Here is a 25,280-nt window from a genome sequence, read left to right on the forward strand (position 1 = left end):
CCTTACGCCACGGAGTGAAGATCACCAACGGGAAGCAGGAGTAGGAGCGTGTCAGAACGAAGGGGAGGGCAACAGTACGGGTGTAGGTGCCACACGCGACAGGCAAAACACCGTACCTCCAGGACACACCACCAACACTACCGGAGGTAGCAGCGCAGGGCCACAGACACAGACACAACCGCATCCAGGAAGACGACCAGGGATGGCGAGCAAACAAAAATTACCAAAGTTCACAGGGGACGGCAAGGAAGACCCCTTACGGCACTGCCGTACATGTGAAACCATTTGGTCTGCCAACGGAGTAACAGACCAGGATGACTGGGTACAGCAGTTTCCAGCCACGTTACATGGAGTCGCCATAGATTGGTACTCCGATGTAGATAAGCAAAAAGTGGCCACATGGGCTACCCTACAAAAGGAATTCACGGAGGAGTTTCGATTGCTCCGTGATGACAACGAAATTGTAACAGAGATATACAGTACCAAGCAAGGTACTAAGGAGACAGTACGGGCATACAGTCGGAGGCTGAAAGAACTCTTGGGTAAAATGGAGAGCCAGCTGGCTGAGGGCTTAAAAAACGATGGTTTGTAGAAGGATTGAAATCCTCCCTACGGAAAAAAATGAAGATTGTACCCCCGACGTCATATGACGACGCCTATAACAGGGCAATGGATCTAGAAAGCGAATACAAAACATCAAGGAAGAAGAAAAGTAATAAATATTCATCTGACGATGATGAAGATTCTGACGGAGAGAGCAGTAGCAGTGGCGAATCGAGTAAAAAGGTGCACGCGCTCCAGAAGGACATGGAACGAATGCTGAGAGAATTCAAAGCCATGAAAGGGAGTACAAGTAAGACGGAAGAAAATGAAGTGTGGTGTACAGACTGTAGGAGTGACGGACACACAAAGGGTACTTGCTCGAAGAAGGCATTCTGGGAGATTTGCCAAATGATGGTACACTCCACCAAGGAGTGCCCATACAATATGAAAACCCGAAGCACGAAACAGGTGTTGTTCATGGAGCAGGTCACAACATCCGCACCAGCGGGTACGGGCCAGCAGACTAACACAATGGCATCATCTGGAGGATACCGGGATAATAGACGCGGCGGCGGAAGAAATAATAATAATAACAACAACAAAAACCGGATCCAGTACAATGCCAAGGGCCGGCCGATGATTCAATGTAGGGCCTGCAATCAGTGGGGACACTTCGCCCGCGATTGCACGAAGGAAGCCAACCCTCAGCACCTCTGCCGATGGTGCGGGCCAGGCAACCATGAGGACGCAAATTGCCCGAAGCCTGGTGTACACCTTCTAAACATAGAACCTACGAAGGCAGAAGTATTGGCAATCACAAGGGCACAGGCTAAAAAGATTGCCTACCCAAATCCCCACACGGAGACCGAGAGAGTGCGGGAGGCCAGAGACGAGATCACAAAGGAAATGGCCGCACAAGGACAGAACAGGCACCAAACAGCAAGTCCACCACGGACGAAGGGAGAAGAGGAAATCTTACGGCAAATATTGCAGGTAGAGGTACCCGTGAGAATTCAAGACCTCCTGGAGACTATGCCGCAGCTAAAAACGGCTATTTTAAACTCTGTACCCCCACAAGTAAAAACGAGGGAGGTCAGGAGCCCCACAACCAACCCAGGGCTTAGGGAGGTCGTGAGTCCCGCGATCGACCCCATGTTGTTGGTAGTCAACAGCGGACGCCACCCGGCGGTGGTAGAAATGGGTATACTAGGGACTACCTTAACAGACACTATTGTGGACGGAGGGTCAGGAGTAAATGTACTCCCAGAAGCGACATGGAAAAAATTGGGAAAGCCTATGTTGTGGCCCCCTACGTTCAACCTGCTAGGGGCAGACCAACATGGGATTAAACCCATTGGTACCCTCATAGGCCAGCAAGTGATGGTCGGCACACAGCCATTCGTGCTAGATTTTGTGGTAATCCCCCTAAAGCAGAAAGGATATGACGCCATCCTGGGGCGGGGGTGGCTCATTGCAACAAAAGTGAACCATAACTGGAAGCGGAATACCCTTTCTTTGGAAAACGTCGGGAGGAAGTACGTAATTGATCTCCGTACACAGATGGTGAGCGAGGAGTTAGCCTCTTCCTCCGACTCGGAATCTGAGGGACACCAGTTAGCGAAGGGTGGAAATAGATGCCGCATGGAGCCTAGTGATGAAGGGGTGTTGGAACTGGAGGCATGCTCAGGGGACGATGGGGACTCCTTGAATGGCCTCTTCCATTGGCAAATGGGAGATTATGAACTATTTACACCCTCGTGCAACGTATTGAGCATCGAAGAAGAACCAGATATATTTCCCCCAGAATATGGCGAGTACAAGGAAGGGGAGGCAGCAGTGAATGAGACGCCGGCACACCAATTCCCGAAGGGGGAGCCTATTAAGTATCAGGAAGCCAAGTTAAAAGAAATGAATCTCGGGGAGACAAGTGACCCCAAGATCATCCTTGTCAAAGATGACTGGAATCCAGTGTTGAAGGCCGCAGCCTTCAAAATTTTCCTTGAATACAAGGATGTCTTTGCATGGACATACAAGGATTTGAAGGGCGTACCCCCAGAGCTATGTGTGCACCGAATAACATTGGTACCGAGAGCCCAGCCAGTGAGGAAGCGGCCGTACCGAATGAACAAAAATTATGCTGTACGAGTGAACGACGAAATTGAGCGGATGTTGGAAGCGGGCATAATCTTCAGAGTACAGATGAGCGAATGGGTGTCCCCCATTGTGATTTCCCTCAAGAAAGAGGCCAATCAGATCCGAATCTGTGTAGACTTCCGATGCCTAAACGCTGTCACCGTTAAAGACCCGTTTCCCATACCCTTCACAGACAGCATCTTGGAGGAAGTAGCTGGACATGAAATCTATTCCTTCATGGATGGGTTCTCTGGTTACAACCAGATATCCATCGCGGAGGAAGATAAGCTGAAAACAACCTTCGTGGTGGAGGATGGTGTGTACGCATACAACCGAATGCCCTTCGGTCTATGCAATGCGCCTGCCACCTTTCAGCGCATCATCTTGCACATCTTCGACAAGATGTCGGTGGGGAACTTCAAAGCATTCCTGGATGATTGGTCTATTTACAGCGAATAGGACACCAACTTAAAAACTCTCGGGGAGTGCCTAGAGAGGTGTCGGAGGGCACGATTGGCCCTCAACCCGAAGAAATGTAGATTCATGGTACCACAGGGAAGATTGCTAGGACACATTGTGTGTAAGGAAGGATTGAAAACGGACCCGGACAAGATTCGGGTAATAGTAGAAATGGAACCTCCTACGGACGTCACGGGGGTAAAGTCCTTCCTTGGTCATGTGGGGTACTACAGGAGGTTCATCAAGAACTTCGCTGAGGTGTCCCACCCGTTGGATAAGTTGACAAGGAAAGGGGAACCATACAATTGGGCAGAGCCACAGAGCAAGGCCTTCGAAGAGCTGAAGACAAGGTTGATGGGAGCGCCCATACTGGCATACCCGAATTGGGATAAGGAATTCCACGTTCACGTGGATGCCTCAAACTATGCCATCGGGGCTACATTAGCCCAAGTAGGAGGCCACGGGCTGGACCATCCCGTTTATTTTGCCAGCAGGTTGCTCTCGAAGGCGGAAAAAAACTATAGTACCACAGAACGTGAAGCACTCGGTATGGTCTATGCCGTACAAAAATTTCGTCATTACCTCCTGGCCACACCATTCACATTTTACGTAGACCACCAGGCACTCATGTATTTAGTAAACAAGCCCATTATCCAGGGGAGGATAAGTCGTTGGCTATTGCTACTACAGGAGTTCACATTTTTAATTGTGGTAAGACCAGGGCGAAGCCATGTCATAGCCGACCAGCTGTCCCGGATCAAGTCAGGGGAACCTCCAGAGGGAATAAATGACGATTTTCCGGATGCACATTTGTTCCAAATAGCCGTACTCCCTTCGTGGTACAGAAAGATTGGAGAGTACCTATCGACGTCCAGATTTCCGGAGGGTATGCCTCCAGGAGAATGAAGAAAGATCACATTAAGGAGCAGGACTTTTTCGCTCATTAACGAGTTACTCTACAAAATGGGGCCGGACCAGATATTAAGGCATTGTGTCATGGAGGAAGAAGTCTCGAGTGTACTAAGGGAGGCACACAAAGGGCCCGCAGGTGGACACATGGGTCCAGACACCACAGCCCGAAAGGTGCTTCTCGCAGGACTATGGTGGCCAACGGTACATCACGACGCCAGGGAGTGGGTTGTGAGGTGCGACACTTGCCAACGGGCGGGCAAACCTCTAAAGCGAGACTTCATGCCCCTCAACCCGTCGCATGCACAAGAACTCTTTGAGCGATGGGGACTCGACTTTGTGGGTCCTCTTAAGGCCAGCCGCACACGATGGTGCCGGTACATTATAGTTGCGACAGAATACTTGACCAAGTAGGTGGAGGCAAGGGCTCTCCAGGATAATTCGGCAGTAAGCACAGCGAAATTTATTTATGAACAAATCATTACGCGATATGGTATACCTATTCAGTTGACCAGTGACCGGGGAGGCCACTTCGTGAACCATGTCATACAGCGGTTGACATCAAACTTCAAGATTTTTCACTCATTATCAAGCCCGTACTACCCACGTGCCAATGGCCAGGCGGAGACCACAAATAAAATAATAAAGTCGGTGATATATAAGTCTTGCGGAGTGGAGAAGGATGACTGGGAGGAGCGCCTACCATCAGTACTTTGGGCATACCGCAAAACCTACAAGGTAACTACTGGACAGACTCCCTTCCAGCTAATGTATGGACAAGAAGCCGTGGTGCCAGTTGAATTCATGGTGCCGAGTCTACGGATTGCCATCGATAATCGCCTTGGCGACATGGCCCAGCAAAGACGGAAGGTGTGGCACGACAAGCATCTCCGGCGAATGAAGTTTACTCCCGGACAGCTGGTGTTAAAATTCAACGGGAAGAACGAAACTAAACCTGGGAAATTCAAAGTCTGATGGTTAGGGCCCTTCCGGATACGTGAGGTCAATACGAACGGGGCGATAAAGTTGTGGACGCTGGACGGGAAGGAGATACCAGACGCAGTCAACGGGTCAAAATTAAAGATCTATCACAAATGGAGGGAACCGTCCAGTCAGTCAGCCCGCTAAAAATTGAAAAATTGGAGGAATAAAAATAAAAATAAAAAATCGTAAAAGTACCCAAAAAAAAAAAAAAGAGAGAGAGAGAGAGAAAAAGTACAAATAAAAAAAAGGGAGAAAATGGCCACCGTACGGTGGGGAAAAAAGAAAGTGGCCACCGTATGGTGGGACCACCGAAGGTGGCATCACCGTACGATGGAACCATCGTGCGGTGGGACCACCGACGGTGACACCACCGACAGTGGAACCATCGTGCGATGGAACCACCGACGGTGGAACCATCGTGCGGTGGAACCACCGTGCGGTGATCACACCGACGGTGGGGCCACCGAAGGCGGTCACCAAGCAGCCCGCGGAGGATAAAAACACCGCCAGAAGAACATAACACCCCGCGCAACGAAGAAGAAGACGCCGCACACACCGCCAAGGGCACAACACCGCACAACCTGGCCACCACGCATAGCAAGGGATAAAGGAAAAGGAGGACGCCGCACACACCGCATAGTCCAACCACGCAACGCGCAACAGCCACGCAAGGGAAAAAGGACCGCCACAGGTAGACCAAGCAGCCGCAGGAAAAGGAAGGCCGTTACGAAGGTGTGGATTTTTTCTAAACAAATCAGTTACAGGGAGATCGATGGATTCAGCAGGGAAAAGGAGTTGGAAGAAACAGCTGCATGCTTCTTCCAGTAGCAGCCAAAGGGATAGGGGTAGCAATATCAGGATTTTAGCTTCAGGAGTACGTGTTGCAGGCAGCACCATGGATGCCAGCGCCCGACAAAAACAAAAACAGGCTGCCGTAAGTGCGAAAAACAGTGATGCCACAAAATGTTACTTTTGAAGGCCTGAATGGATTCGAGTGCCGAAAATGGTGGCAGGACACCCCCGATAATGATCTGGTAAAGCAAAACCTCTGGAAGGCACATTAGAGTGGGCTATTCGGATGCCCGTGTTCCCCATCCGGGAGTACAAGGGTGCCCTACGCTTCATGGTGGACACCTTCGACAGGCATACATGCACCAGCACGTTTGAATACCTCCGGAGGGATATTACCATATCCTTCAAAGCAGGGGATTTCACGAGGGTATTCGGCATTCCGGGCAGCCAAGGCAAGAAAATAGACTTGAAGGCCAAAAAGATGACACAGGAGGAGAAGGAGCGGTGGATTAAATTAGTCTCCCAGAATTTGACGACAACGGAGTTGGATAGCGTGGCTAGAGCCACGAAGAGTCGCGGAATCCGTAAGAATTTTGTTGCGGAGGGCCACTGGAGATGCATTATGGATGTCATCAAGAGCAGATTGACAGGATTGGGTAGGGCATCGGACATTGCCCTCCCTCAGATTATGCTGATGAATGGGCTGATGAATGGCATCGTATATGACTGGGCCTCGTTACTGGCAGAGTGCATTTATGAATTTTTGACGCTCCAGCATCGCACATTCTATATGCCTCATTACACTATAGGGTTATTCCTGGAGGCCACACGGGAAGCAGTGCCGGAGGACGAGTTGGAGGTATGGCCACAGGGACCGTTGACAGCAGGAGAAACTCCAATAATGTATTGGAGGCACTTAGACATTGGGCACTCTTCCGCGAAGCGGAAACGGGCGGTAGATAGGGCCTCGGCCTCAGGGGAGCCTGACAGCAGGAGGGAGTCCAGCAGCACCGAGGATTCGGAGGCGGAAGATGAGGAGGACAATAGCAGTCAGGCAACGGAGGAGCCTGTACGAGTCCTATTTGCCCCACCTCTGTTACCGATGGGCACGCCTGTGCCAGCATCTGGAGTTGGCGGCACCTGTATTCCGGCCTTCGGGCAAAGCCATACGCCTGTTACACTTGGTCCCCTCTAGCAAGAGCACCAGGGGGCACCGTTCGGCCCAACCACAACGGCACTTACCGAGGACATGATAGAGTCAGGGACGAAGGAGTCACCGCACCGAGTAGTGGTCGAGCAGGGGCCGACGGAGGTGGAGGATACCAAGCCTCACATGCGGTTGGACGTCGTGGGTAGTGACGCTGTGGTGACTGTTTCTGCTTCGTTGTTGGAGGAGCCGACAACAGCGACCCATCCCCCGGTCACGGAGATGCGTGCTGACCTCGAGGCTATGCAGAGCTGGCTCACACGGCGGTTTCAGATGACACTGGCACAGCCGGAGGGAGCTGTTGTATTCTCACCGTGTCGAGAGACTGGAGCGGAGGTAGTCAACTTGGATGACTCATCAGGGGAGGCACATGGACTCACAGTTGGGAACGAGGCGGGGGAGGTCGCCTCTGCTGGGCAGGCACCAGGCGATGGTGCACCTTCGGTGGCGGAGGCGGTACCTTCACAGCAAGATATAGCAGTGACCGTTCCACCAGGGACTTCACAACCTTCGACACAGACGGGGGAGGATGTTGAGACCTATCTCGCTGACATGGTTGATATGGTGACGAGGGGTAGGCGGGTGGTGGCCACCGCCCAGACGCAAGCATTGCAGCAGGTGATGGTGGAGCTAGAGCAGGTCCTACAGTTTATGCGGGTGGGCTGCCCGACAACCTTTGCTACCTGCTTTGAGTCTCAGGGGTGGCCGACTGCGGAGACAGAGGAGATGCTCCAGGCTTGGAGGCTGCGTCAGCCCGTTGTGGAGAGTCGGGTGACGGCAGTTGTCCGCGAGATCGAGCAGGTCTACCGGGATGCCTATTATACATTGAGGCGTACACAGCAGGAGTCTGCAGTCAGGGAGGCTGCCCGAGCAGCGTTGGAGAGGGAGGTGGCCAGTCAACAGGCCGCATGGGCAGCCGAGAGGGCGCAGTTGTTGGCACAGTTAGAGATGGCCCGCACAGAGACGATTGAGACCCGGGCAGCGAAGGCCGAGGTCGAGACTCGTCTGGCAGCCGAGCAGACTCGGTTGGTCTGCGCGACGGAGGCAGTGGATACAAAAGAGGAGTTGCTGGAGGCAGCACACATGGTGAAGACAACTTTAGAGAAGGTCCTCGTGGCGGAACGGGATGTGGCTGCACGCACTCAGCAGGTGTATGAGCTTCGCGCTCGCTTGGCGGATCAGACACCGACATCTCACACTTCTGCTTCAGGGACGCTTTCTCAGCCCCCTCCCTAGTCTTTCAGATATGTATATTGTATAGGTTGCATTATCTCCATTTTTGTAAGTCGCTTGGAGACGACTTTTCTTTTTGGGGGGGATGATGTTGGCGGAATTATTGTACACGGGAATAACATTAGTTAATTATGTGTAATTGTTTTGGTTAGTTGGCAACCGAGGGGTGGAAGTTGCGGTGCGACGGTTGGCGCTCGCACCCCCTCGGTACCCTTTTATACTTCGGAATGTAACTTGTAAAGGACACTTATGGATGAATAGAAGATCCGATGTACTTTGTCTGCTATTTACGACATTATTCTGCGTTATGTTCTTTATGTCTTAAGTTATTCACCCGAGAGGGCAAACAATCTCCTCCAACAGAGAGAAGCAATGGGTGGTGGAATGATGGTACCGCTGGGTAATGCGAGTGGCGATAATGGGGAACAGCGGAGGAGGAGGCAATGTGGAAGAAGAGCACGAGTGCAATGAGCGAGGAGTGTACGTGGGTGACCGGTGCTAAAGGCTTTGCAAGATGGCCCCCAATGTTTTTTGTTTTCACTGGTTGTTTGGGAAAATTTTTGTCTTTTGGGTTCCTTTTTCTTCATATGTAATGAAGTTTGGATATGATAGACACTTGGTTGAAAATTTTGTAAAATCTTGTAATGTCTTTGGTTTGAGTCTGTATATACTATAAAGGGTGGTTAGGGTTTGGTCTGTAGAATGTAATTGCAGGGGAAATGTATATCATTAAATTTTGAATTGTAAGGTTTGGTAGTCTGCGAATTTGGTGCTTTGTCTCACTAAGGCTGAATTCGTTTAGTGTCTATGTGCCGAGGTGTTTTGATGTATGCGTACGATGGATTCTAGTGGTTGAAAATTTAGCCAATTGGTGTCAAGTTACAGTTTGTTGATGAAGGTTGTCGGGATGGATGGGTAGGGTTTTTTGCTCGACTCTGTATTTTTATTCTCACAAAGACCGTTTTCTATATGAAAGTATAACATTGTAATCCTCCTTTGATATAATATTAATAAAATACAAGTATTACCGATCAAAAAAAAAATAAAGTTTGTGAAGGCAAATCAGATGTCCATCATCCATTGAAGAGCAACATCTTGAAGGTGGAACTTACTCATTTGGAAGTTGGTGCTTCCCAATAGAAAAGATTGGTGTCTCTTGTTGAGTTGGTGCTCAGTGGTGGGGATTGGTTTCTCTAGTGGGCTGGTGCCTATAAATCATCAAGAAGGGTATTGGTGTCTCCTATGGGTTGGTACCTCAAAAGTTTCTAAGAAGAATTCTATATAAGCAATATTTTGGCGTGGTTTTCTCCCACAAGGGTTTCCACGTAAGTCATGTGATCATCTTGTGTTCCTTATTGCTAGATCTTGAATGTAAGTTATTGTTGTAAATGATTAATTTTTTAAGTATTATAGATGTAGTTTCTTAAGTTTTTGAAAAAGTAAAAGATTGTTGTTATACTGGCTCACCCTTTGTAGGAACTCTACTGGTTCTAACTCTCCTGAAATACTATAGCTGTTGTTTTTTTGGATTTTCAAGGATTTTGAACAAATTTAAAGCATAAAATAACACTTGCCAGGCAAGAATTGCACATAAAACCAAATAAAAATAAAATTGAGAGAAACTACAACTATATTATGAATAAGATACCTGCTACAATAAATCCTACTGCTAATTGCATACCCGCGGGTCCTTGGCTTATTTTAAATGAAGAAATTTGGTGTTTGCCAGCCAAAAACTGGGAAACTGACCAAAATGGCCGTACAAGTCCAGGAAGTGATTTCTCTAAGCCAGAAAGTAGATGGAATAGCTTGATAGGACTAGGCGTTGGGAATTGTGCATTCAAAATGCACTTTGGGTAGGCGTTCCAGCCTCCCAAGCAAAACGCCCTTCTCTGGAGCCCCACATGCCAAGCTGATTGGTACGGCTAGCTGGAAATACTGGTACAACTTCTTATTGAATTGATTGAATGCTGCTAATGAGGCGTCTAACCTGTATTGCCTCCTTCCTTATTCAAAATCTACAAATAACTAACACAAATAACCTCTAATGAAGCACCTGAAAACTTTTGTGTGAAGCCCTCTCAATTTGCAATAATTCAGTTGATCTTTCACAGCCTCAGAATCACAGATCCATGAAGAATGAACGTTCTTCAATAGCAAACCCTCTAAAACCTTTGTCTCAAACAATCCAAAGAGAAAATATCAAGCAATGTCAAATAATCAATAATGGAGTTTGAATTGCTTCCAATTTCCTTATAACCCCCAAATGGCATGATTTTCAATAAGTACGCCCAAATGCATTTTAAATACATTAAAATGTATTTAATTAACTTTGCATAGTTTATATTCAACTTGGGCATCCAAATCATTTAAGTGATTTAATAGAAATCACTTTATAATATTTAAGTGGCCTTTTTAATTAATAAAGTCACTTTATGACTTTATAATATAAGCACATAAGTTAAATAAATAACTTAACCACTAAAATATTAATATTTCCCTCAATATTCAGTATTTTGACGAACCGTCAAAAGCAGGGGTCAACACTGAATAACCCCCATGTGTCCAGGTGCCCTATGTTAATTTTGTAACATCGGTCGTACTATTTCATGCTTCCGATATATATATATATATATATATATATATATATATATATATATATATATTAATTACATATACTAATATGTTAACGTTAACTAATGATAAATAAAACCAAAGTTAACTTATCGCGTTTGACCAATGGTTACACCGTTCATGGTATCGGGTGGTAAAGCGATTCTCAAACAAGTCGCACTCCTTCCGATCGGGTAAGTAAACGGTGACTAGTTTATATATTGTGGTGAGAGGTACGTAGGGAAGAGATGTGTCTTCCCACATAGGAAGACATATCTCTTCACTACGTAACCCCTCATCCACTTATATAGCATGCTTACATTCAGGAGGATGCACACACCGAAATTGATAAGTGTGGTGCATCTTTAAAACACGCTATAGCAGATAAAATACAACTTTCAGATCATATCTCCATCTCTTCTATTTTGATCACAAAATTTTGAAAGAACTTAACATGGTATCAGAGCGAAGTTAAGGAAGATCATATTAAAATTTTGTAACGATCTCATAAACTTTCACCAAGCTCTTGCTAATATCACATTCCCATAATCCTAATGGCAACCAAAGTTAGGTTTGAAGATAGATTAGATGGAGCATCAAATTTTGTATCTTGGAAATTCAGGATCATGCTTGTTTTGAAAGAAAATAAAATTGACTCCCATGTCAAAAGTGAAATTCCTAAACCCTCTGATGATACAGAGAAAATTCAGTGGAGCAAGAACAGTGAGAAGGCCCTTAAGATAATTGTGGATTCAGTAAGAGACCACATTGTACCAGTCATTTCTAAATATGAGATGGCCTTTCAGATGTTCAAAGCACTAGCTGACATTTATGAAATCAACAACGCTAGCAGGGTTCTCAACCTAAAAAATCAACTACACCATATAAAGATGAATAAAGGAGAAACAGTTACATCCTATTTCTTGAGGATCACTGAGCTTAGGGATCAACTATCCACTATTGGACATCTAGTAGACAACAAAGAACTTGCTATGATGGTGGCCCTAAATGAACTTCCTACCTCATGGGAATCGTTCATTCAAGGAATCAGTGCTCGTTCTAAATTTCCTAAGTTTGATAGATTGAAAACCGATTGCATTCAAGAGGAATTTCAGCTTGTCACAAGAGGAATAAAACAAAACAATGGTATGAAGACATTCAAGTTCTAAACTCTAATTCCCACAAGAAAGGAAAGAAGAAGAACTTTAAGAGAAAGAGGGACAACGGCTCAAATGGGAAGAGGTCTTCAAAGAAGAAGAGAGACATTTCTGAAGTACAATGTTTCAGATGTGACCAATATGGGCACTATGCAATGAAGTGTCCAGACAGGATCAAACAACAAGCTTCAATGGCAGAAATTAAGAAAGGGAGTAATTCTGAGAAGCTAGTCTTCTACTCAGTCCTCTCTAGTCAAGTCACCTCTAGTTTCAACACATGGGTGATTGACAGCGGAGTATCTCGACACATCACTGGATTTCGTGAGCACCTAGATACACTTGTGGAAAGTTCAAATGAAGAAGTGACAATTGGTGATGACTCAAATTATCCAGTTATGGGAATTGGAACCTGCAATATCAACCTAAAGTCAGGCATATCCCTACAGCTGACTGGGGTTCTATTTGTACCTGGTATAAAGAGAAACCTTGTCTCAGTTTATGCACTTGGAGATAAGGGTTACAGATTAACCTTTATGGAAGGAAAGGTACTTGCTTGGCCAAAGAACTCCACCATCAAGAAAGCCCAAACCATTGGAGTAAGACAAGGGAGCCTCTACAGACTTTGCACCACTCCACCTCTAGCCCTGATCCATGAGACTCCGGATTCGAATGAACTTTGGCACAGAAGATTAGGGCACCTTCATTTCCATGCCCTACCTAAGAAAGAGAAGATGGTGATCGGCTTACCCAAGCTAAGTCAAAAATCTAAAGGAGCCTACAAAGGGTGTGCCTTGGGAAAGAATACTAAAAGGTCTTTCAATTCTAGCAACTGGGAAATCCAAAAATGTATTAGAATTAGTTCATTCTGATTTATGTGGACCCATGTCTGTACCCTCATTTGGGGGATTTTTATATTATGTAATATTTGTAGATGATTATTCTAGGAAGACCTGGATATATTTTCTGAGGTACAAAGAGTCTGAAGAAATCCTTTCTAAATTTAAGGAATTCAAAGCTCTTGCAGAAAATATGACAGGTAAGAAAATCATAACCTTGAGAACAGACAATGGGGGGGAATACACTTCTGATATGTTTAAAGATTATTGTATAAATGCTGGGATTAAGAGGGAGTTAACTGTACCTTATAACCCACAACAAAATGGGGTAGCTGAAAGAAAGAATAGGACTATAGTAGAATTTGCCAGGGCTATGTTGTTTGACCAAAATATAGAAACCTCATTTTGGGCTGAAGCATCTAGGACAGCTGTGTACATTCAAAATAGATGTCCTCATTCTCTTCTTGACAATAAAACCCCTGAGAAGCCTTTACTAGCAACAAACCTGACATAAGTCATTTCCAGATCTTTGGGTGTCCAGTCTATATTCATGTCCCCAAAGAAAAGAGGTCAAAGTTAGAACCTTCTGGAAAGAAAGGAATATTTGTTGGGTACAGTGAAACCTCTAAAACCTACAGAATATACATACCTAGTCAAAGACAAATTGAACTAAGCAGAAATGTCATCTTTGAGGAAGACATAGCATTCAGGAGGTCCAAAAGCTCTACTGAATTAGAACACCAAGATCCTCCTACAAGCTTGGATGAGGATTCCACCCCTGAGATTCAAAGGGAGACCCCTGAAGATGTTGAGCATGAAGTTCAAGGCTTACCTTTAGAAGAAAATTATCCTGAAACTAGGAAGAGACCACTTTGGGCTAAAAAGATGCTTCAAGAAGCTGAAAATTATGCTACTCCAAAGGGGACCTTCAGAGAAAGTAAGAGACCTAACCTATTTTCCAGTTATACTACCTTGATGAGTGAGATCATTGATGCAGAACATTCCTGTGTTCAAGATGCGCTCAAGCATCAAGTTTGGAAAGATGCTATGTCAAAAGAGTATCAATCAATTCTGAAAAATGATGTCTGGGATATTGTGCCTAGGCCTAAAAGCAAATCTGTGGTATCTTCTAAATGGCTCTTCAAAATCAAACATGTAGCAGATGGCATCATTAAGAAGCACAAAGAAAGGTTTGTTAACAGAGGTTTCTCACAGAAAGAAGGTATTGACTATGAAGAGACATTTGCTCCTGTTGCCAGATACACTTCTATCTGAGTAGTTTTGGCTATTGCAGCATCTAAAGGATGGAAAGTCCATCAAATGGATGTCAAGACTGCTTTTATGAATGGTAAGATTGAAGAAGAAGTTTATTTAGAGCAACCTGAAGGTTTTGTGATTCATAAGGCTGAATCACATGTCTGCAGATTAAAGAAAGCTCTTTATGGACTAAAACAGGCCCCCAGAGCATGGTATGAAAGAATTGATCACTATCTCTTGGAATTAGGGTTTTTCAAGAATGAAGTAGATCCAAATCTCTACTACAAGGTAATCAATGGTGAATTATTAATTCTTATTCTTTATGTTGATGATCTACTAATCATAGGAGAGGATAATCGTATTTCTCGATGTAAGAAAGAATTAGCCTCTGAGTTTGATATGAAAGATTTAGGAATTCTTCACTACTTCCTTGGATTGGAAGTTTGGCAGCAGGCAGATGGTATAATCCTTAATCAAGGAAAATACACCATTGATATACTCAAGAGATTTAGAATGTTGGATTGTAGATCCATGACCACACCTATGGAGACAAATCTGCAAAAGCTAAAGGAAACAGCTGCAGAATCTGAGTTTGCAGATCCTACACTCTACAGACAGATTATTGGATCTCTGATGTATTTGGTAAACACAAGACCTAATATATGTTATGTTGTAAATGCACTAAGTCAGTTCATGTGTGAACCCAGGGAAATACATCTTGTTGCTGCAAAGCATATTCTGAGATATCTTCGAGGAACTATTGGTTTTGGTTTGAAATATAAACATGTAGAACTTGACCTACATGGATTCACTGATTCTGATTGGGCTGGAAGCATAGTTGACAGGAAAAGCACATCAAGATGTTGCTTCAGTTTAGGATCAGGAATGATCTCATGGATATGTAGAAAACAGTCTTCAGTTGCTCAGAGTTCCACAGAAGCTTAATACATTGCAAACTCCATGGGAGCAAGAGAAGCTGTATGGCTCCAGAAATTGCTTGTAGGACTGTTTGGTCAGCCCTTAAATCCTACTGTCATCTACTGTGACAATCAGAGTTGCATCAAGCTTTCAATGAATCCAGCATTTCATGACAGATCTAAACACATTGAGATTCCTTATCACTATATTCGAGATATGGTGGAAAGGAATGTGATCCGACTGAATTATATTAGTACAGGTGATCAGATTGCAGACATTCTTACCAAGCCTCTCTCCAGGATCAAGATTGAACACTTTAGAGATAAACTTGGTATGGTTGAAAATGTTATTTAATTTTGAGATAGAGTCTCATTTATTCTGATATACTAATATATTTAAAGATGTTTAGTGTGTAAACTCTTTTATTTGTCATGTGTGTGACTCAATGACTGCATGGGCCTTCTGTGAACATTATTGAAGGGTGACGACTTTTCAATAATGAACACTTGTTTCAAATTGATATTGTAAGGTGACGATTTTACAATTACCAATTTAACTATCTTGATGGATATCATGTGACTTGATATCTGTGGACATGTCATGATAGTATATATATCTCTAAGACATTATGGTAGATATCTGTTGGTTGATATCATTAAATAAACAATAATTATGATAGAGATCGTCATGGTGAATATTATGAACATAATAATCGTGGACATGCCATGAAATCATTATCAGTATGGTAGGCATCATGTGACTTGATGCCAATGCACATACCTTGATAACTATGAGTTATGGTGAGTATCATGAGACTTGATATTCATTGTTGAACCATATCTCTGAATATCACTATGGTGTGATATCTCCTCTCTTCACAATCAATGGATGAATTGTGATGTTGTCTCTAACATGAAATGTGTCCTCCCTAGTTAAGAGGGAGTGTTAATTTTGTAACGTCGGTCGTACTATTCAATGCTTCCGATATATATATATATATATATATATATGATTACATCTACTAATATGTTAACGTTAACTAATGATAAATAAAACCAAAGTTAACTTATCGCATTTGACCAACGGTTACACCGTTCATGGTATCAGGTGGTAAAGCGATTCTCAAACAAGTTGCACTCCTTCCGATCGGGCAAGTAAACGGTGACTAGTTTATATACTATGGTGAGAGGTACGTAGGGAAGAGATGTGTCTTCCCACGTGGGAAGACATATCTCTTCACTACGTAACCCCTCATCCACTTATATAGCATGCTTACATTCAGGAGGATGCACACACCGAAATTGATAAGTCCGGTGCATCTTTAAAACACGCTATAGCAGATAAAATACAACTTTCAGATCATATCTCCATCTCTTCTATTTTGATCACAGAATTTTGAAAGAACTTAACACCCTAACTAAACATAACACAACTGCCAAATTGACTTACTAAAAATAGTAAGTCCCGCAACTAAGCCCACACACCAACTGCTAAGGCCCTAGAACTGAACCCAAGATTGAACTGAAGAAGTGGAACTGCCACTGAGACTATCCAGAATGTTAGCCTACGAGAGTCCAAAAATGATAGGCTAACCCATCAGTCACAAAGACTGACTAGGGTGGGGAAATCACAGTCCGCCCTCCCTGAATTTGCTTGTCCTCAAGGAAACTCAATGCTGGATGTTGTAAAATACTCACTTTCCCAAGTAGCATCCTCTATCGACAGATCTCTCCACTTAACCAAAATTTCCCTGATGACCCGCCTCCAAAGGTGACGCTCTCTAGTCTCTATGACATCCTCGGGTACTAAAATCCAAAGTTCAAAAACTCGGACTCGCCACGAACTCGGCAAACCAAAAATTTGGACTCGGACTCAAACTCGTGAAAGACTCGCAAAAGACTCAGCAAGGACTCGGCAAAAAAAAAACCTTAGTTTTACAAAAAAAATAAAGAAATTAATGCATTTAGAGAACATAGGAGCCATAATTGAAACATTACACATGTCATATGATCTACAAACACGCAATATTTGAAATTCGAAATACTAAATCTAAATACCCAGATTTCTTCAATGCTAATTATGTTGTTATATGGAGCCTAATCAAACTCGGAGGTTAAATTTTCACTACTTCCATCAGCGCAGTTTCCCCCTATATTTTTCGACGGGGGTTTGGGGGCAGCGCCCCCAATTTGGGGTCAAGGGGCATCGCGCCTTGCGGGGTCAAGGGGCAGCGCCCCTTGCGCACTCCCTGTCGCAATACAGGGCGGGGTCGAGGGGCAGCGCCCCGCGAGGTCAAAAATACTTTTATTATTTTATAAAGGCGTCGGGTGTTATAAAGTATAAGAAAGGAAAAAGACATATTGAAATGTCACTTATACTTAAATGTTATATTTCATGTGTATATTCTCTATTGGCAAAAAAACCCTTCATGAGATATTTCACTCCCTCAATTACGCCAAATGAAGGCAAAAAAATAAAAATAAAACTCACTTTTAAAGGTTGCATGACGTTTTTTCTGAGTCGAGCGAGTCCATCTGAAAGACTCGCAAGTCCGTGCAAAAGACTCGCGAGTCCTTCGCGAGTCGACTCGCGAGTCCGTGATTTTTTGAACTATGCTAAAATCAACTTCCCCTCATCATCCAAGGGTGGTAAGTCTGAAGGAGCTATATGTTGTCCCAATGCCTTCTTGAGGCGCGAAACATGGAACACATTATGGACCTTACTATCTGTCGATAAATCCAACTCATAAGCCACCTCGCCAACTCGCCTAATAATCCTGAATGGCTCATAATAACAGGGCTTGAGTTTCTCAGAGCCCTTCTTCCTAAGAGAGGATTATCTATAGGACTGAAGCATCAGATACACCATATCCCCGATCTCAAAAGATCTCTCAACCCTCCTCCGATCAGCATATTGCTTCTACTGATTCTGAGCCTTTTGAATGTTCTCACGAAGATTGCTCATGATATCTTGGTTCTCCTGTAATAGATCCCCAACACTGAATGGTGTCATCCGAATAGACATGTGGTGAGTGGAATTATAACAATACTCACAAAGGTGCAACCACTTCACCCAAGCCTTCTGCTGCCCAGAAATGTAGTTCTGCAGGTATCCCTCCACCCATTTGTTGACAATCTTTGTCTGCCCATCAGTCTGAGGGTGGTAGCTAGTACTCGGAGTGAGCTCTGTCCCGCATAGTCTGAATAACTCCTGCCAAAAGTTACCCATGAACCTATTGTCTCTATCACTGACAATACTCCAAGGTAACCCATGCAATCTGAATACCCCACGAAAGAAAAGATTGGCCACTTGTGCAGTTGAATAAGTAGTTGTGATCGAGAAGAAATGTGCATACTTAGTCAACCGATCAACTACCACATAAATGTTGTCTCTCCCTTAAGCTTTCAGCAAGCCCGTAATAAAGTCCATAGACACGCATTCCCACTTCCTCTCAGGAATAGGAAGTGGCTGAAGTAACCCAGCAAGGAAAGTATGCTCCTGCTTGTTTTGCTGACAAACAGAACACTCCCTGACATGCTGGAGAACATCAGGTTTGAGACCTTTCCAAGTAAATCTCTCTCGTACCTGCCTATTGGTCTTAAAGTAACCGGGATGACTAGCCATGGGTGAATCATGTAGCGATCTCAATACCGTGTTCCTCATATCTGAATCTGGGACTAAAAATATTCTCTCTTTGTAAATGATAAGATCATTCACAAGAGAGTACATGTTGTCATGTACTGTCCCATCAATAATGCTAGAAGCCCATGAATTCTTGGCATACTCTGCTATAATCAAGTATTTCCAATCCTCGGAAACTGCTGCCATGGAGCTCAAATGGGGACGACAAGATAAGGCATCAGCAACAATGATCTGAGTCCCTTTGACATAGATGTCAAAATCATAAGACTGTAACTTGCTGACCCACTTCTGTTGATGCTCATTTAGATCCCGCTATCCAAGGAAATGCTTCAAGCTGTTATGATCAATTTTGACACAAAAATTACTGCCTGAACTTAGCCATTGTATGCATGATGGCCAACATTTCTTTATCATAGATACTATAGCTCCTCTCAGGACCCCTAAGCTTCCTGCTCTCGAAAGCTATAGGATGACAATCCTGCATAATCACAGCCCCAATACCCTCTCCACATGCATCACAATGAAGCTCAAAAGGTTTGGTGAAATCTGGTAGAGCTAGAACTGGACATGTAGTCATCAATTGCTTGAACTTCTCAAAACACTCTTGTGCTAGAGGTGTCCAAACAAATGCACCCTTCTTGGTCAAATCGGTAAGTGGCGGCATGCCATGAGAAACCACTAACAAACCGACGGTAGAAGGCACATAACCAACAAATCCCCTGAGCTAAGTCAAAGTCTCAGGCGTAGGCCAATCAATAATGGCACGAACCTTATTAGGATCCAATGCACACTTGGACTCCTTGGCGTAAAAAGACTCCCTATTAAGTATGCCTAAAACAGTATCCAAGTGAACCAAGTGCTCCTCCCAAGTTCTACTGTAAACCAAAATGTCATCAAAGAAAACCAAAACAAATCTCCTCAATTGAGACTGGAAGACCCTGTTCATAGTGGACTGAAAGGTGGCTAGTGCGTTGGTTAAACCAAAAGGCATAACCAAAAACTCATAGTGTCCACAATGACATATGAATGCAGTCTTCTCAATATCTTGGTCCCTAACACTAATTTGATGATAACCTGTCCTCAAGTCAATCTTTGAGAAATGACAAGCTCCGTGAAGCTCATCTATCGATGCGAGGAATGGGATACTTGTTCTTTATCATCCTTCTATTCAGCATTTGATAATCAATGCACATTCTAAGTGTGCCATCTTTCTTCTTCACCAAAACTACTGATGAAGCGAAAGGAGACTTACTCGACTTTATGTGTCCCATAGCTAGAAGTTCTTTGATGGTTTTCTCAATTTCATCTTTCAACCGCTTGGGGTGTCGGTAAGGTGTAATCATGATGGGCTTGGTGCCCTCTTCAAGCTCAATGATGTGCTATATGCCTCTATCAGGAGGCCTACCAGGAGGTATGTCACTGAACACCTTTGTATGCTTAACTCTATGCTCCTGAACATCTGAATGGTAAGGTGTTTTATGCTACTCCTCATAAGTAGGCATTAGTTTACACTCTGCTGCCCACTCCACCATGTCATGTTTGACAAGTCTCTCCATTCTTTTGAGAGTGATTAATTTTAAGTTGCTGGCCTTGATAGCTTTAAGAACATGAGTAGTCCCATCAACCTTGAATTTCATCTCCATATCTCTAAGGTTGAGTGTAAATTCACCTATCGCATGAAGCCATGTCATGCCAAGGACCACATCCATGTTTCCCACGTTAACCATGTAAAAATCAACTTTAAACTCATAGTTATTGAGTTTCATAGGTAAGTCTGAAATCATTTTATCACGAGTCAAAACGTTACCATCAGCAACTTTCACCCTTATGCCTTCAAACTCTTGAGTTTAAATCCCACGGTTCTCCACCAACCGTGCATCTATGAAATTATGAGTTGCACCTGTATCAAGTAGAGATAGAGAAATGACTCTTTGACCAGCCAAGAGTCCACGTAACCTAAAAGAACCTTCTCCCTGCATGCTAGACATATGAGCTTCCTGTAGATCAAATTCCCCTTCATTTTCAACTCCTTTCTCTGAGGTTTCAGTCTCTGAATCATCTTGATCAGCTTGCTGGTCTGTGTTATCAGTCATGTTTTCTCCCTCATAAAACCACTCCATATGCCTATTTTGACCCTTAGACTTAAGGGGGCAATCATGGTTTTGATCATAAGGGCCCTTACAATGAAAACACAGCTTCCTTCGACAAAAGTCATTAAGTGTTTCCCTATCCAAAGGTGCTGCAAACTTCTTCTTTTGGTCCACATTTTCTGATTTCTTTGGATTAGATTTGTTGTCATTAAATGATGAGGAGGGTTTTGAGTTGTTGGGTGTGAACTTACTACGAGGAGCAGTAAGTTCCATGCTACGTGCCTTCCTCATGGCTTCTTGCAAGGTAGGGGGATCAAAAAACCTTAATCCAACCCTTCATAGGCTCATAAAGACCTTCAACAAAAAGAATGACCAGCCTTCTCTCTAAGATGTTAGTTACCATGACCGAAAGCTTATGAAATTCACTAATGTAAGATTCCAAGCTGCCCATTTGTTTCAACTGAGCTAAATCTCTGAAATACAACTTTGGATCTCTTTTATCAAAACGCTCAACCAATCTATCAATGAATTCTTGGTATGTAGTAATAAGGTCTGATGCAAAGTAGCCATCCCATGGTGCCACCAGTCATGGGCTACCCCATCCAAATGCAAAGCTGCAAACTTAATAGCATCTTCTTTTGACATAGGACGTAGGGTCAAGAAGGTATCCAACTTGCTAATCAAAGCTCTGGTTGTGACTCTACCACTGCCATCAAAAGTAGAAAGTGTGAGCTTGTTGATTGCATATTTGAGATCATTAGTTTTATTCCACGGTTTCCTATCATTCCAAATCCACTTCTTGTTGTGTTCCCTCTTCTGACTCATAAACCTGTCAAAGTTAAGATGTTCCTTAAGTCTTGGTGGTAATGCATCCCATTCATCATGAAATGTGGTTACATTAATTGTTAAGGCCACCTCATCTTCCTCCTCAGCCGCGTCCTCTTCTTCAGGTTCATTTTTAACAAAGGTTGGGCGTGTAGGCCTATCATAGATGTGTGTGGACGTCACTCTTGCCCTTAGGCGACCAGCAACACTTCCATTTTCTTCCTGGTTCTAATTAGCCCCGTAGGCCCAATGATTTGTTGTATGGCTGTAGTCAACTGCTGCAAAACATTTGCCACATGTCGCTGCCCTGTTACAAGACCCCTCATAATATTTTCAGCTTCTCAGTCCTCATTGTTAACAGCCTCTCGGTGTGGCTCACCATCATTCCTGTCCCCCATAATTTCCAAGGGTATCTCTTCAATTTGATCAGGATCACCCTATAAACCAGGTCTCCTACGTGTATAATACCTGTGAGGCCCAGTCTGTTGTTGATGCATAAGAAACCTCCAGGAAGGCAGGATCAAAGCTCTGATACCACTGTAGGAACTCTACTGGTTCTAACTCTCCTGAAATACTATTGCTGTTGTGTTTTTGGATTTTAAGGTTTTGAAAAATATTTAAAGCATAAAATAACACGTGCCAGGCAAGAATTGCATATAAAACCAAATAGAAATAAAATTGAGAGCAACTACAACTATATTATGAATAAGATACCTGCTACAATAAATCCTACTGCTAATTGCATACCCGTGGGTCCTTGGCTTATTTTAAATGAAAAAATTTGGTGTTTGCCAGCCAAAAACTGGGAAACTAACCAAAATGGCCGTACAAGTCCAGGAAGTGATTTCTCTAAGCTAGATTGTAGATGGAATAGCTTGATAGTACTATGCATTGGGAATTGTGGATTCAAAATGCACTTTGGGTAGGCGTTCCATCCTCCCAAGCAAAACGCCCTTCTCTGGAGCCCCACGTGCCAAGCTGATTGATACGGCTAGCTGGAAATACTGGTACAACTTCTTATTGAATTAATTGAATGCTGCTAATGAGGCGTCTAACCTGTATTGCCTCCTTCCTTATTCAAAATCTACAAATAACTAACACAAATAACCTCTAATGAAGCACCTAAAAACTTTTGTGTGAAGCCCTCTCAGTTTGCAATAATTCAGCTGATCTTTCACAGCCTCAGAATCACAGATCCATGAAGAATGAATGTTCTGGTTAAGATGCTTTTATCTCCTAGTCAATGTAGTTTAAGTCATAAGTATGTTGAGATGGATTAATTCTGGTTAAAACAGGCTTAAATCTAGTAGGGGACATTACATTCACAACCTCAGAATCACAGATCCATGAAGAATGAACATTCTTCAATAGCAAACCCTCTGAAACCCTTGTCTCAAATAATCCACAGAGAAAATATCAAGCAATGTCAAATAATCAATAATGGAGTTTGAATTGCTTCCAATTTCCTTATAACCCCCAAATGGCACGATTTTCAATAAGTACACCCAGATGTATTTAATTAACTTTACATAGTTTATATTCAACTTGGGTGCCCAAATCATTTAAGTGATTTAATAGATATCACTTTATAATATTTAAGTGGCCTTTTAAATTAATAAAGTCAATTTATGACTTTATAATATAAGCACATAAGTTAAATAAATAATTTAACCACTAAAATATTAATATCTCCCTCAATATTCAATCTTTTGACGAACCGTCAGAAGCAGGGGTCAACACTGAATAACCCCCAGGTGTCCAGGTGCCCTGACTAAACATAGCACAACTGTCAAATTGACTTACTAAAAATAGTAAGTCTCGCAAGTAAGCCCACACACCAACTGCTAAGGCCCTGGAACTGAACCCAAGACTGAACTGAAGAAGTGGAACTGCCACTGAGACTCTCTATCCAAAATGTTAGCCTACGGGAGTCCAAAAATGATAGGCTAACCCATCAATCACAGAGACTGACTAGGGTGGGGACATCACACCCTTCCCGCCCCTCCCCCCACCCTCAGTATAACTGAATGCTCTTCACACAATAGTAACAAATTATATTCATCATACAAAAGATAACTGGATATGGTCAATATATAAAAAATAATTAATTACTGAAAATATAAGCAAATGCAAGAGATGACAATAAGTGATGAAGAAAAAATACTCTGTAGATAAAAGCCAGCATGCATTATATTATCTCCATGGAGCTGCTAAAAGGGAGAGGCCCAATGAAGACCGAAGTGGGACAATTCAGAGACGGACCAACTTTATCTCCTGAAGAATGACATGCCAATAAAAACCCCACATGGCACATAAACATCATATAATCACATATGTACCCAACTGAATGAGTAACCACTTAAAATGAATATTACCCCCAATGCATAGTGTGATGTCCCCTTATAACTATATCCTAAAGTCCCACAATACATGTAAAATGTAAATCCCAATATCAAGTCCCTAGTAGATAAATAGCCTAATACAAATATATAACAGCAATTGCAGGGCACTATAGATCTATGGACGATGAATCTACCCATCCTATAGTGCATTCTAAAACCTAGAAAAGAGTCACACGAACAAAAACTCCTCCACTGAAGTTGCCTACATCACCATTGACTCAATCCACGCAATAGGACAAAGACAAAGACACCTGCAAAATAACAATGAAGCTCACAATAATTTATTTTCTCGTGAAATATCTTAAAAACCTGACCAAAAGCACTTTTAAAATATAAGCCTTTTTCCATATGAATTTCAGGATGAACCGAAATGATTTTTTGGGAAACTCGCTGAATTTTAAACTCTTTTCTTAAAATTTTGGTGAACCCTATATCATACGTACACAGAAAAACAACTCCCAAAACTTCTCGCAAGCAACCACCCATAATCCATAAGTTAGGTGGGCAACCACCTATTAACAAATGTAAAAGAAAATATGACTAAGGTGGTAATTGGTAAAGATTAGGAGTTGGATTAGAATTCATAACATTGAAGGTGTTTATCTTGAAACTAGATTGAGTCAAGTTTGACCTGAAATATAGGAAACAAATGATTGTTAAAAATAAAAAATCCAACAGAATGTGCAGTACGGGAAAATAAAATAATGGACCTGCTGACCGGACTTGGGGTAGTCACCTTCACCTTCTTTAATGTCCCAATAGATAAGTCCTGAGTCGCACTTGACATAGCTATCAGATGTTACAACCTTTACATCAAAACCTGAATGTAATCCAAAAAACATTGCAATCAGCCTCTAATGCCATAAGCAGAACTCTCTCGTCTGCATCAGCGTACTAGGAGAATAACACCAACAGTTGATAATGTAAATGAAGAAAAATGTTTCTTAAAGACAAGAAAAATAAATATACAGCAAAGGTAATCATTATCTTAGCTTAAAGTAAGAATCAGAATGCTGCTGTTTTTTACAAATACAACCAGCATAAGTCAATGTTGAAAGCTACTATTCAGTGTTAAAGTTCAGTCCTGGATAACCTGAATACTGAAATCCATTCAACTTGAAGAGTTTATAATTTCTACAAAGAGTTTGAGTAAATTGTAGAAACACAAGGAATACCAAAGACATATAATCACATGATACTTGGATTGTTACCAATAAATCATACCAACATTTTGGCCAATGTATTTCACCGTGCTTGATGTAAAGCTTCATCTAAATTTA

At 43.0% G+C, this 25,280-nt stretch overlaps 1 protein-coding gene across 2 annotated transcripts in view; it reads right to left on the reverse strand.

Moving 5' to 3' along the window:
• Window positions 1-25,280, reverse strand: part of LOC131076509 (peptidyl-prolyl cis-trans isomerase FKBP20-2, chloroplastic) — a 64,762-nt gene that overhangs the window by 21,127 nt on the left and 18,355 nt on the right. For both annotated transcript variants that reach the window (XM_058013737.2, XM_058013736.2), the window contains one exon: window positions 24,711-24,820. In XM_058013737.2, coding sequence (XP_057869720.2) covers window positions 24,711-24,820 — 110 coding nt within the window. The remainder of the gene's footprint in view (window positions 1-24,710; window positions 24,821-25,280) is intronic.

Source organism: Cryptomeria japonica, chromosome 3 (assembly GCF_030272615.1).
Source record: "Cryptomeria japonica chromosome 3, Sugi_1.0, whole genome shotgun sequence".
In the NCBI taxonomy this organism is placed as follows: domain Eukaryota; kingdom Viridiplantae; phylum Streptophyta; class Pinopsida; order Cupressales; family Cupressaceae; genus Cryptomeria; species Cryptomeria japonica.